This window comes from Suncus etruscus, chromosome 10 (assembly GCF_024139225.1).
Source record: "Suncus etruscus isolate mSunEtr1 chromosome 10, mSunEtr1.pri.cur, whole genome shotgun sequence".
Lineage (NCBI taxonomy): Eukaryota > Metazoa > Chordata > Mammalia > Eulipotyphla > Soricidae > Suncus > Suncus etruscus.
Window position 1 is genome coordinate 53,741,572 of NC_064857.1, and position 13,562 is coordinate 53,755,133.

The following is a 13,562-nucleotide window of genomic DNA, read 5'->3' on the forward strand; positions in this document are numbered from 1 at the left end:
ATACCACCACAACATGTAGAAAAACCCACAATACAAATGTGACAATGGGGAAACAACGCAGGCCAGCATCAGACATAGAGAATGAAGATGACAATTCTGAGGACCAGATAATGACCAACCAACTAATACACCTCTCATATAAGGACTTTAGACAAGCGTATGGAAGATGCTCAAAGGACTCAAAGAAACCATGGATCCAGTTGAACAAAACACTAACAAGAACCAAGAAAATATGAAGACAGAAATGACAAAACTCCAAACTGAAATAACATGTCAACTAACAGGCCTGAAAAACTCAGTAAACGAAGTGAATGACTAAATGGATCAGATCTGGGACAGGGTAACAGAAGCTGAGAATAGAAGTGGTGCTATGGAAGATGAGATAAATAACAATTCCATACAGCGGGAGAGATTGGAAAAAAAACTTAAAGCAAATGAGCAGACAACGGAAAAATTAGTCAAAGAATGGAAACAGATGAAAATAGAAGTCTATGATAAGCTCAACAGAAACAACTTAAGAATCATTGGAGTCCCAGAGACCCAGAAAGAAAATTTCCAGGAAGAATCAACGGTCAAGAATATCAATAAAGAGAAACTTCCAGAGATAAAGAATATATATGATCAAATCCTGTATGCTCGAAGAGTACCAACCAAAAGAAACCCCAGAAAAAATACCCCAAGACACATCCTAGTCACAATGACAAATCCCACAGATAGAGACAGAATTCTGAAAACAGCAAGATCAAAAGGGGAAATTAAGTTCAAGCAAGCATCCTTGAGATTTACAGCAGACCTGTCACCAGAAACACTCAAGGCCAGAAAGCTGTGGTGGGATATTGTGACAAGACTGAATGAAATGAATGCTTCACTTAGAATACTGTACCCAGCAAAACTCACTTTCTGGTTTGATAGAAGAATACAGGGTTTCACAGACAAAAAACAGCTCAGAAACTTTACAGACTCAAAACAAGATTTAAGAGAAAAACTGAAAGACCTAATTTATGAAAAGACTAACCAAAAGACACACCAAATTTCGATATAAAGATGGCATTAAATTCCAGGACAATTCTTTCTCTCAATGTCAATGGACTAAATGCACCAGTTAAGAGACACAGAGTGGCTCAATGGATCAAAAAACTCAATCCAACCTTCTGCTGCCTACAAGAAACGCACCTGAATAGTCAGAACAAACATAGACTCAAAATAAATGGCTGAAGGAAAACTATCCAAGCAAACAACACCCATAAAAAAAGCTGGAGTGGCCATACTAATATCAGATGATGCAAACTTTATACTAAGGAAAGTTGTAAGGAACAAAGATGGACATTTTATATTAATCAAGGGGTATGTAGAGCAAGAAGAAATCACTCTCCTAAACATATATGCACCGAATGAGGGGCCAGCAAAATATTTAATACAACTGTTGACAAATCTGAAAAATACTATCAATAACAACACAATAATTGTGGGGGACCTCAACACGGCTTTGTCAACACTGGATAGGTCAACCAGACTGAAACTCAACAAGAATATACTAGACCTTAGGAGAGAAATGGAAGAAAGAGGCCTAGTGGATATATATAGGGCACTCCATCCCCAGAAACCTAGATACTAGACGTGAGGATAGAAATGGAAGAAAGAGGCCTAATGGATATATATAGGACACTCCATCCCCAGAAACCTGGATACACATTCTTCTCCAATGTACATGGGACATTCTCCAGGATAGACTACATGCTGGCACATAAAACATACCTGCATAACATCAAGAGGATAGACATATTGCAGGCTACCTTGGCTGACCACAAGGCTCTGAAATTATTTGTGAATTCCAAAGGAACACAGAAGAAAAATGTTAACACCTGGAAGTTAAACAGCCTCATACTGAATAACCAGTGCGTCCAAGATAAAATCAAGGAGGAAATCAAAAGCTTCCTGAAAACAAATGATAATAAAGACACAAACTATCAGAACTTATGGGACACAGCAAAAGCAGTACTGAGAGGAAAACTTATAACTTTGCAAGCACACATCAGGAAGGAAGAAGGGGCTTACCTGAGTACCTTAATGACGCAGCTCATAGAACTATAAAGTGCTCAACAAAAGGACCCAAAAATAGGGAGACAGAAGGAAATAACAAACTGAGAGCAGAAATCAACGAAGTGGAAACCCAAAAAACAATCAAAAAGATCAACGAAAGCAGAATTTGGTTCTTTGACAAAATAAACAAGATTGATAGACCACTGGCAAAACTAACAAAGAAAGAAAGAGAGAGAGAGTGAGAGAGAGAGAGAGAGAGAGAGAGAGAGAGAGAGAGAGAAACTTGATAACTCATATTAGGAATGAAAAAGGAGAGATCACTACTGATAGGGCAGAGATTCAAATGGTAATCAGAAACTGCTTTGAGAAACTCTACGCCACTAAAAATGAGAACCTGGAAGAAATGGATTAATTCTTGGACTTTTATAGACTTCCATGGTTGAAGGAAGAGGATGTAGCATATCTAAACACTCCCATCACTATTGATGAAAAAAACAAAAGCCCAGGCCCAGATGAATTCACTAATAAATTCTTTCAAACTTTCCAAGAGGAACTACTACCAATCCTGGCAAGACTCTTTCATGAAATTGAACAAATGGAAACACTTCCAAATAGCTTTTATGAAGCCAACATCACCTGGTTACCTAAACCAGACAGAGATGCTACGAAAAAAGAAAATTACAGACCAATATCGCTGATCAATGCAGATGCAAAGATCCTCAACAAAATCCTGGCAAATAGGATTCAGTGCCTCATTAATAAGATTATCCGCTACAATCAAGTAAGTTTCATCCCAGGAATGCAAGGATGGTTTAACGTCCATAAATCTATCAACATAATACATAAACATCAACAAGAAAAATAAAAATCAAATGATCATATCAATAGATGCAGAGAAAGCATTTGATAAGGTCAAACACCCATTCTTGATCAAAACTCTCAGCAGAATGGGAATGGAAGGAACCTTTCTCAATATAGTTAAGGACATCTACCACAAGCCAGAGGAAAATATTGTCCTCAATGAAGAAAAATTGAAAGCCTTTCCTCTATATTCTGGCACAAGACAAGGCTGTCCTCTCTCAACACTCCTATTCAACATAGCACTGGATGTACTTGCTATAGCAATTAGGCAAGAAAAAGATATCAAGGGAATCCAGATAGGAAAGGAAGAAGTCAAGCTCTCGCTGTTTGCAGATGACATGATACTCTACCTAGAAAACCCTAAAGTCTCTACTAAAAAGCTTCTGGAAACAATAGACTAATATACCAAGGTAGCAGGCTTGAAAATTAACATACAAAAATCAATAGCTTTTCTATACACCAATAGTAATAAGGAAGAAAGTACATTAAGAAAACAACCTCACTCACAATAGTGCCACACAAACTCAAATATCTTGGAATCAACTTGACTAAAAATGTGAAGGACCTATACAAAGAAAACTATAAAACTCTGCTCTAAGAAATAAGAGAGGACACGTGGAAATGGAAGCACATACCCTGCTCATGGATTGGCAGGATTAACATAATCAAAATGGCAATACTCCCCAAAACATTGTACAGATTTAATGCAATCCCTCTAAAGGTACCCATGACATTCTTCAAAGAAGTGGATCAGGCACTTTTGAAATTCATTTGGAACAATAAATACCCTGAAATAGCTAAAACAATTATTGGGAAAAAGAATATGGGAAGAATTACTTTCCCCAACTTTAAACTGTACTACAAAGCAATAGTTATCAAATCAGCATGGTGTTGGAATAAAGACAGGCCCTCAGATCAGTGGAATAGGCTTGAATACTCAGAGAATGTTCCCGAGAAATACAATCACCTAATTTTTGATAAAGGAGCAAGAAATCCTAAATGGAGCAAAGAAAGCCTCTTCAACAAGTGGTTTTAGCACAACTGGCTAGCCACTTGCAAAAAATTGAACTTAGACCCCCAGCTAACATCATGTACGTAGGTTAAATCCAAATGGATGAAAGACCTCGATATCAGACCCAAAACCATAAGATATATAGAAGAACATGTAGGTAAAACACTCCAGGATATTGAGACTACAGGCATCTTCAAGGAGAAAACTGCACTCTCCAAGCAAGTGCAAGCAGAGATTAACTGATGGGAATATATTAAACTGAGAAGCTTCTGCACCTTAAAAGAAATAGCGCTCCCACTGAGTGGAAGAAACTATTCACCCAATACCCATCAGACAAGGGGTTAATCTCCAAAATATACAAGGCACTGACAGAACTTTACAAGAAAAAAACATCTAATACCATCACAAAATGGGGAGAAGAAATGGACAGACACTTTGACAAAGAAGAAATACAAATGACCAAAAGACACATGAAAAAATGCTCCACATCACTAATCATCAGGGAGATGCAAATCAAAACAACTACGAGGTACCACCTCACACCACAGAGATTGGTACACATCACAAAGAATGAGAACAAGCAGTGCTGGCGTGAATGTGGAGAGAAAGGAACTCTTATCCACTGATGGTGGGAATTCCATCTAGTCCAACCTTTATGGAAAGCAATATGGATATTCCTCCAAAAACTGGAAATTGAGCTCTCATATGACCCAGCTATACCACTCCTCGGAATATACCCTAGGAACACAAAAATACAATACAAAAATCCCTTACTTACACCTATATTCATTGCAGCACTATTTACCATAGCAAGACTCTGGAAACAGCCAAGATACCCTTCAACAGATGAATGGCTAAAGAAACTGTGGTACATATACACAATGGAATATTATGCAGCTGTCAGGATAGATGAAGTCATGAAATTTTCCTATACATGGATGTACATGGAATCTATTATGCTGAGTGAAATAAGTCAGAGAGAGAGAAAGACACAGAATGGTCTTACTCATCTATGGGTTTTAAGAAAAATGAAAGACATTCTTGCGATAATAACTTTCAGACACAAGAGAAAAGAGCTGGAAGTTACAGCTCACCTCATGAATCTCACCACAAACAGGAATGAGTTTAGTTAGAGAAATAACTACGTTTTGAACTATCCTAATAAAGAGAATGTACGAGGGAAATAGAAAGCCTGTCTAGAGTACAGGCGGGGGTTGGGTGGGGAGTAGGGAGATTTGGGACATTGGTGATGGGAATGTTGCACTGGTGATGGGTGGTGTTCTTTACATGACTGAAACCCAAACACAATCATGTATGTAATAAAGTTGTTTAAATAAAAAGGAAGGAAGGAAGGAAGGAAGGAAGGAAGGAAGGAAGGAAGGAAGGAAGGAAGGAAGGAAGGAAGGAAGGAAGGAAGGAAGGAAGGAAGGAAGGGTGTTGGGCCTTATCAAATGCTTTCTCTACATCTATTGACATGATTATATGATTTTATTTTATTTATTTTTTCTTTTTGGGCCACACCCTGGTGACACTCTGGGTTTCTCCTGGCTATACACTCAGAAACCGCTCCTGGCTTGGGGGACAATATGGGACACTGGGGGATCAAACCTCGGTGCATCCTAGGTTAGTGGATGCAAGTAAAAAGCCTTACTGAATGCACCATAACTCCGGCCTCGATCATATGTTTTTTTTCTGTTGATATGATGTATTATGTTAATTGATTTACATATGTTAAACATTCCTTGCTTTCCTGAAATGAAACCTACTTGTTTGTGGTGTATGAGCTTCTTGATGAGGCACTGGATCCTATCTGCTAGGATTTTATTGAGGATCTTTGCAGCTCTGTTCATCAGGAATAATGATCTGTAGTTTTCTTGCAGCATCTCTGTCTGGTTTTGGTATCAGGGCGATGTTAGTTTCATAAAAACTATTTGGGACTATTCCTGATTCTTTCATTTTATGAAAGAGCCTGAAAATGATTGGTAGTAGGTCCTGTAGAAAAGTCTGAAAGAATTTATTAGTGAATGTATCTGGGCCTGAGCTGTTGTTTTGGGGAAGACTTTTGATGACCATTTTAATTTCCTCAGTAGTGATGGGTCTGTTTAGATATGCTAGGACATCCTAGTTTAACCTTGGAATATTATAAGACTCCAAGAATTATTCCATTTCTTCAAGGTTCTCATGTTTCATGGCATAATTTCTCAAAGTATTCTCTGAATATCCTTTGAATCTCTGCAGTATCTATAGTGATCTCCCCCTTTTCATTTCTAATCTGGTTTATTAAGTTTCACTCTCTCCCTCTGTCAGTTTTGCTAATGGTTTATCAATCTTATTTATTTTTTCAAAGAACCAACTTTTGCTTTTGTTGATCTTTCAAATTGTTATTTTTTCCCACTTCATTAATTTTTGCTCTAAGCTTTGTTATTTCCTTCTGCCTATCTATTTTTGGTTTCTTCTGTTGATCACTTTCTAATTTTGTAAGCTGTGTCATTAAGCTTTTTATGTATGTAGGCTCCTTCTTCCTTTCTGATATGTGCTTGCAAAACTATAAATTTTCCTCTTAGTACCACTTTTGCTGTATCCCATAAATTCTGATAATTTTTATCTTCCCTATCATATGTTTCCAGGAATGTTTTGATTTTCTCTTTGATTTCATCTCTGACCCACTGGTTGTTCAGCAGGGTGCAATTTAATTTCCAGGTATTAAAGTTTTTCTTCTGAGTCTCTTTGTAGTTCACTTCTAATTTCAGTGCCTTGTGATCTCAGAAGTAATCTGTACAATTTCTATCCTCTTGACTTTATGGAGATATGTTTTGTTGGCCAGCATGTGGTCTATCCTGAAGAATGACCCATATGCATTGGAGAAGAACGTGTCCCCAGTTTTCTGGTGATGGTGTGTCCTATATATATATACACATATATATATGTATTTTCATTTTCTTCTCTTTTTATTTTCGTTTCAGAGCTAGTATATTCTTCTGGAGTTTCAACCTGGTTGACCTATCAAGGGGTGTTAGGGTAGTGTTGAGGTCTCCCACTATTACTGTGCTGCTATTGATATCTTCTTTCAGATTTGTCAACAATCATATTAAATATTTTGCTAGTCCCTAATTGGGTGTGTATATGATTAGGAATATAATTTCTTCTTGTTGTACATATCCTTTGATTAGTACAAAATGTCCGTCTTTGTCCCTTATAACTTTTCTGAGTCTAAAATTTGTGTCATCCGATATTAATATGGCCACTCCAGCTTTTTTAGGGAGTTGTTTACTTGGATGATTTCCCTCTAGTCTTTGGTTTTGAGTCTATATTTGTTCTGACTATTTAGATGTGTTTCTTGTAGGCCGCAAAATGTTGGATTCAGCTTTTTGATCCATTTTGCCACTCTGTGTCTCTTAGCATTTAGTCCATTGATGTTGATAGAGATAATTGTCAAGGGATTTAGCACTGACTGTTCTTTTTCTTTGTGATGTATTCCATCTTACACATCTGTGGTGTGAAATGGTACCTTATTGTTTTTTGATTTGCATCTCCCTGAGGATATGTGTTGTGTTGTGGAGCATTTTTGCATGTTCCTTTTGTCCATCTGGATTTCTTCTTTGATGAACTGTTCATTTTTCTCCCCATGTTTCGATGAGGTTAGATATTTTTTCCTGTTCAGTTCTGTCAATACATTGTACATATTAGATATTAGCCCCTTGTCTGATGGGTATTGGGTGAATTGTGTCCCCCATTCCATGAGTAACCTTTGTATCCTAGTTACTGTTTACTTTGAAGTGAAGAAACTTCTCAATTTAATGTAGTCCTATTTGTTTATCTTTGCTTCAACTTGTTTGGATAGTGATGTTTCCTAGATAAAGATGCCTTTAGTCTCAATGTCATGGAGTGTTTTACTTATGTGTTCTATGTTTTCTTCTATATGCCTTATGGTTCCAAGTCTGATATCAAGGTCTTTCAGCCATTTTTATTTGACCTTAGTGCATGGTTTTAGATGGGGGTCCAAGTTCACTTTTTAAAAAAAATTTTAATTCAAGAAAGTAAAGGCAAAATCATTAGAATACAAAAGATTACATCCCATTTAGAAAAAATTCTTTTTTGCTTTGTTTTAGTTTTGATTTGGGTTAACACCATGCTGTGCTCAGGGGCCATGCCTATAAGGATTAAGGAACCATATGTGGTGCCAGGGATTAAACCTAGGTCAACCACATGCAAGACAAGTGCCCTATTATGTCCCCAGGTAATAATTCTAAATTTCAAAATTAGTCTTGCTTATCTGAGTACTGACATATAGTACTATATGTGCCTCTGTTATTCTATTTCCATTAACTTACAATGGTATTTTAGTAGGACAAGTAGGTTTAGATCTAGTTTTCCTCATTTATTTGTTGGGTGTTTGATAGGAAAATCCAGGACCTGCATCAAGATCCTGTAGTTTCCACCTGTCTTTAAAGTGTGTGAGGTGGCTGAAGTAAAAACAGTGATGTGGATACCTTAGTGTCCCTGTGATACTTACTGGGTGTGTGTGTAGCTATAGGAGTTGGGATGAATTCTCTCTAGCACAGGGCAGAAGGGGCAAGTTACTGGGTTCCATCAACATACATGAACTAAGATATTTTACATTAACAGCAGCTGGGATAAATCCCCATGGCTGTGTGGCAGGGAGACATACAAAATGGGATCCTAGTGGGGCCAGAGAGATACCATGGAGGTAAAGAATTTGCCTTGCATGCAGAAGGATGGTGGTTTGAATTCCGGCATCCCATATGGTCCCCTGAGCCCACTAGGAGCAATTTCTGAGCACAGAGCCAGGAGTTACCCCTAAGCGCTGCCAGGTGTGACCCAAAAAAACAAAAATACAAAAAAATGGGATCCTAGTGTTTGTGAACTTCCTGTGTATAGGACTGATTTCTTCCCAGTATGGGTGCAAAGATCTAGAAGCTAAAATTTTAGAAAGAAAACAGGTATACACAAATACAATAAAACAAGGAAGACCCATAATGGGATGTACTGAATTTTAAAAACAGTATTTTAAAATATTTCAAAATATGTGCACATGTATGTATATGTAAGTAAACCTGAGTATCATGTGTGAATGTACATGCAAATATTTACTAGCTCTGAGTTAGGAAATTTCATGAGAAAAGAGTAGTGGACTTAGTCTGATTGTGGTCTTAGTGTCATTTCCTGTGGGAGTGTCACAAAGTCATGAAAGTCAACTTGATGGGGTTTATACTCGTTAAATCTGATGATAAAAAGAAAATAGACTACCTACTATTCTATTTGTTGGTGTTTATTTAGATAGTTCTCAGTTTGGGGCTTTGAACAATTTACAACTATTTCCAAATATTGGTGGATATGTCATATTTCTATAAAATCTGGCATATGCTGAGGCAAACGTTTTAAGTCTGGTCATATATATATACATATATATACATATATATATGTATATATATATATATGCTCATCTTTAGTTGTTAATACCAAGAGCATTCCAAAACTCATGTACTAACTTACAATGTCCTGTGAGCAGTTGTTCAGGGTTCCATTTGCTCTATATTTTCAGGAACTCTTAGAATTAATTTCAAAAACTGTTTTAATTAAAATTAAATTATTTTATATTTATAAGTCTCCAGCCTTTAAATTTTTCAAAGGAAGAGCCAAAAGGTATTACAGCTTTGTTTGATATTTTTAGAATTTAAACAATGAACAAATATGAAGATTCCTAAAAAAACTGGAAATTGAGCTCCTATATGATCAAGCTATACCACTCCTAAAGATACGCCCTAGGAATACAAAAAAATACAACATAAAAATTCCTTCTGCATGCCTATGTTCATTGCAGCACTATTTACTATAGCCAGAATCTGAAAACAACCCAGATGCCCGACAACAGATGAGTGGCTAAAATACTGTGGTATATATACACAATGAAATACTATGCAGCCATCAGGAAAAATGAAGTCATTAAATTTTCTTATACATGGATAGACAACATTGGAGTGGCTAAAGAAACTGTGGTATATAAACACAGTGAAATAATATACAACCAACAAGAAAAATGAGGTCATGAAATTTTCCTATATATGAATGGACATGGAAATTATTATACTGAGTGAAATAAGTCAGAGGGAGAGAGAGACACTGAATAGTCTCATGCATTTGTGGGATTTATGAAAAATTAGAGACATTATTGTAAGAACATACAGACACAATAGAGATGAGATCTGGAAGGATCGGGGCACGAGATGAAACTTACCAGAAAAGAGTGGTGAGTTCAGTTAGAGAAATAACTACACTAACAACTATCATGACAATGGTAGTGAGTGAGAAAAATAGAATGACTGTCTCAAAGACAGTTAGGGGATGGGAGAGGACAAAGATTGGGGGCATTGATGGTGGGAATGTTGCAGTGGTGAAGGATGTTGTTTTTTAATAACTGAAACCCAATACAAATATGTTTGTAATCATGATGGGTGTTTAAATATTATTTAAATAAATAAAAATTTAAACAAATTTTAGGCAAATTATGTATATCAGTGCTAAATTTTCTTTTTTTTCTTTAATAATAATTTATTTTGCTTTTTGGGCCATACCCGGTGACACTCAGGGTTTACTCCTGGCTATGCTCTCAAAATTGCTCCTGGCTCGAAGACCATATGGACGCTGGAGATTGAATCAAGGTCCGTCCTGGATTGGCCGCGTGCAAGACAAATGTCCTACTGCTGCGTTATCACTCTGGCCCATTTAATAATAATTTATTTAAACACCATGGATACAAACATGTAATAGTTGGGTTTCAGCATAAAATGAAAAATAAACCCTTCACCAGCACAACTTTCCTACCACCCATTTCCTCCATCTCCCTCCTCTCCATCTCTGCCTTTCTTTGAGTCAGGCAATGTATTTCTCTATCATTTGTCATGGTAGTTGTTGGTGTAGTTATTTCTCTAACTGCACTTACCACTCTTTGTTGTAAGCTTCATATCAGAGGCTGGTCCTTCTAAGCCTCATCTCTATTGTTTCTGGGTATTATTACTAAATTGTCTTTTATTTTTCTTAAATTACAAGGATTATTGAGACTAATTTATGTCTATCTCTCTCTCTCTGACTTACTTCACTCAGCATAATAGTCTCCATATCCATCCATGTAAAGGCAATTTCATGACTTCTAATAGAGAAGCCACCTTTTATATTTCCCTTTGTTATTAGTTTTATTGTCTGAAACCATCAGAAAGAGACCAATTCTCTATAAAAATCAAATCAGTATTTAATTCTCATGATTCTATTAAAAAATCACACTGATGATTTTTAACTTAAGAGGTAGTAAGAGGTCTAAAATCTGAGAATATTTCAAGTTAAGCACTTATGCTCACTGTCACAATTAAATGCATTTAGGCTCTTCCATATAGCTATGTATTGATCACTGGTCTTGAACATAGTCCGTGTTATCATTTCAAACAATGTTATGCTCCTTGGGGAGCTGATGGCCAGTTTTGTGTATTCTAGTCATGTTGAGACATGGTAATCAGGTGGCCTCCCAAGTGTGACAGCATTAAAATGTTTTATGGAGCCCAGGAGTTGCAGTGATACCGTTTCTACCATAATATTGGCCATAGTTTCAGTGATTAGTCTAACTGCATAGAACACAAACTAAGTATTTAGTTAAGCATTTTTGTGTCTGTAACAAATAGGGCTTCAGGTCAATGATTATGGAGTTTGTATTCATTCCTTCCTCCATGACAATAAAAGAGGCTTAATGATATATAAAAAACCAAACCCTGACAATGTATCTAATATCTGACAAGCTCAGGACAGAACTCCTAGATCAATTTCTGTTCTTTTTGTTGCTGTTTTGTTGAGGTGCTAAAGGGTCTGCACTCAAGAATTGTTCCTGGCAGTGCTTGAGGACCATATGGGGTGCCAGATATTGAACCCAACTGGGCCATATGCCAGGATAGTACAGCTCTGCCTGCTATACTATCTTTACTGCCCTAAAGTTCTGAATAAAAATCTAAACTAAAAAGTTGAGTAGAAAGCTTTATCAGGAACTAATGTATCCTGAAGGCCTTTACCAGCAAATACAGGTCCTGTAAGAACCATGTGTAGATGAGGAGGAGAAAGAACTCTGCTCACCTTTAGTGGAATAGAGTAGGAATGGTGGAAAGCTTTAATCCACACACAGAACAGCCCTCTTCCCATCCCACAATGTTCATAGTACTGAGATTGAGAAACTCTGTTATAAGAATTTATATTATTATTTGAAAATAATAAACAAAGCAAGAACTTAAGAAGAAGCCAGATGGGCACCAAAGGAAAAATCTAAAAATAACTAAAAGGAAGTCCATCTCCAGGGATCATGGAGGCAACTTTTCTGAATGGTTGTTTTCCAGGACAAACATACATGGGCAAAGTGTAATACATACAAAATTACCAAGTAAAGAAAAAACATTATTTCTTTCAAAACTGACCGTGGAGCAGTAGTCTTTCAACAAAATGGGATACTGTATTATTGCTTCAAAAGCTGACAATGTGATCTTGATAAATTCTTCTGATGCTGTAGGCCCTAGGAATATAGGTAATTATTATGAGTATGTTTTTGCATATTATCAAAGTACCTCAAATAAATATGTAAAACGTCCCACGTACTACTCACCAATAGCTCCTTCTATGTTTGTTTCTCCAGAGTCTATTGACCAAATATAATTCTGTTAAAAAATAAAAATTTTGATGGAGATATCAAAATAACTGAAAAATAAAATATAGATAACGCTCCCCAAAACCTATCATCCTTCATGAAATAATACAGAAAAGGCATTAAATAATATTGATGCATTGTGAACACTATAATCTATTTTAAGATATGATCCCAAGAAATGCACTTGGACATTATAAACTACAACCAATTTTATGCATATAAGTCACTATCAATGACAAGTCATGTTGGAATAAATTCAATAGCAATATAAGACCAGAAAAGTAAACATTAAAATGTGAGCATTATCCTATTAATAGCTACATAAACATTTTCAGTAACATGTTAAACTCATCATATAATTTAGCAATGGTGATATCTAACCAGGAGTACAGTCTTTTAAGTACTCTGAACGCTATCCCACTTGGATGCATCAGATTAAGGCTAGTTCAAATTTCACCTCTATTCAATTCTAGATTACATTTTTCTCAAGTCCAACTCTATGAGATCTTCCATGTGATTGTGTTCCTGTGTCTCCTTTTGCAAAAAGAAGCCCATGCTGATTCAGAGAAAAAAATCTTCCCCAAAACAAAAGCCCAGACCAATATGGGTTCACTAATGAATTCTTTTGGTAGAGGAACTTCTACCAATCCTTTTATGGATCTTTCATAAAATTGAAAATAAAAACAGGAATATTTCCAAAACAGTTTCTATGAAACTAATATCACCTTGATACCAAAACCAGACAGAGATGCTGCCAAAAAAAATTACAGACCAACATCCCTGATAAACACAGATGTAAAGATCCTCAACAAAATTCTGGCAAATAGGATCCAATGCTTGATCAAGAAGGTCATTCACCACAACCAAGTAGGTTTCATCCCAGGAATTCAAGGATGGTTTAACATTCATAAATCAATCAATATAATACACCATCCAACAAAAAGAAAAACAAAA

The 13,562-nt window shown here is 36.4% G+C and overlaps 1 protein-coding gene across 1 annotated transcript in view; it reads right to left on the reverse strand.

The window, feature by feature from the left end:
* Nucleotides 1-13,562, reverse strand: part of ULK4 (unc-51 like kinase 4) — a 665,001-nt gene that overhangs the window by 441,967 nt on the left and 209,472 nt on the right. Inside the window, exons 25-26 of the mRNA XM_049782607.1 lie at nt 12,567-12,618; nt 12,382-12,476 (exon numbers count right to left, since the gene is read on the reverse strand). Coding sequence (XP_049638564.1) covers nt 12,382-12,476; nt 12,567-12,618 — 147 coding nt within the window. The remainder of the gene's footprint in view (nt 1-12,381; nt 12,477-12,566; nt 12,619-13,562) is intronic.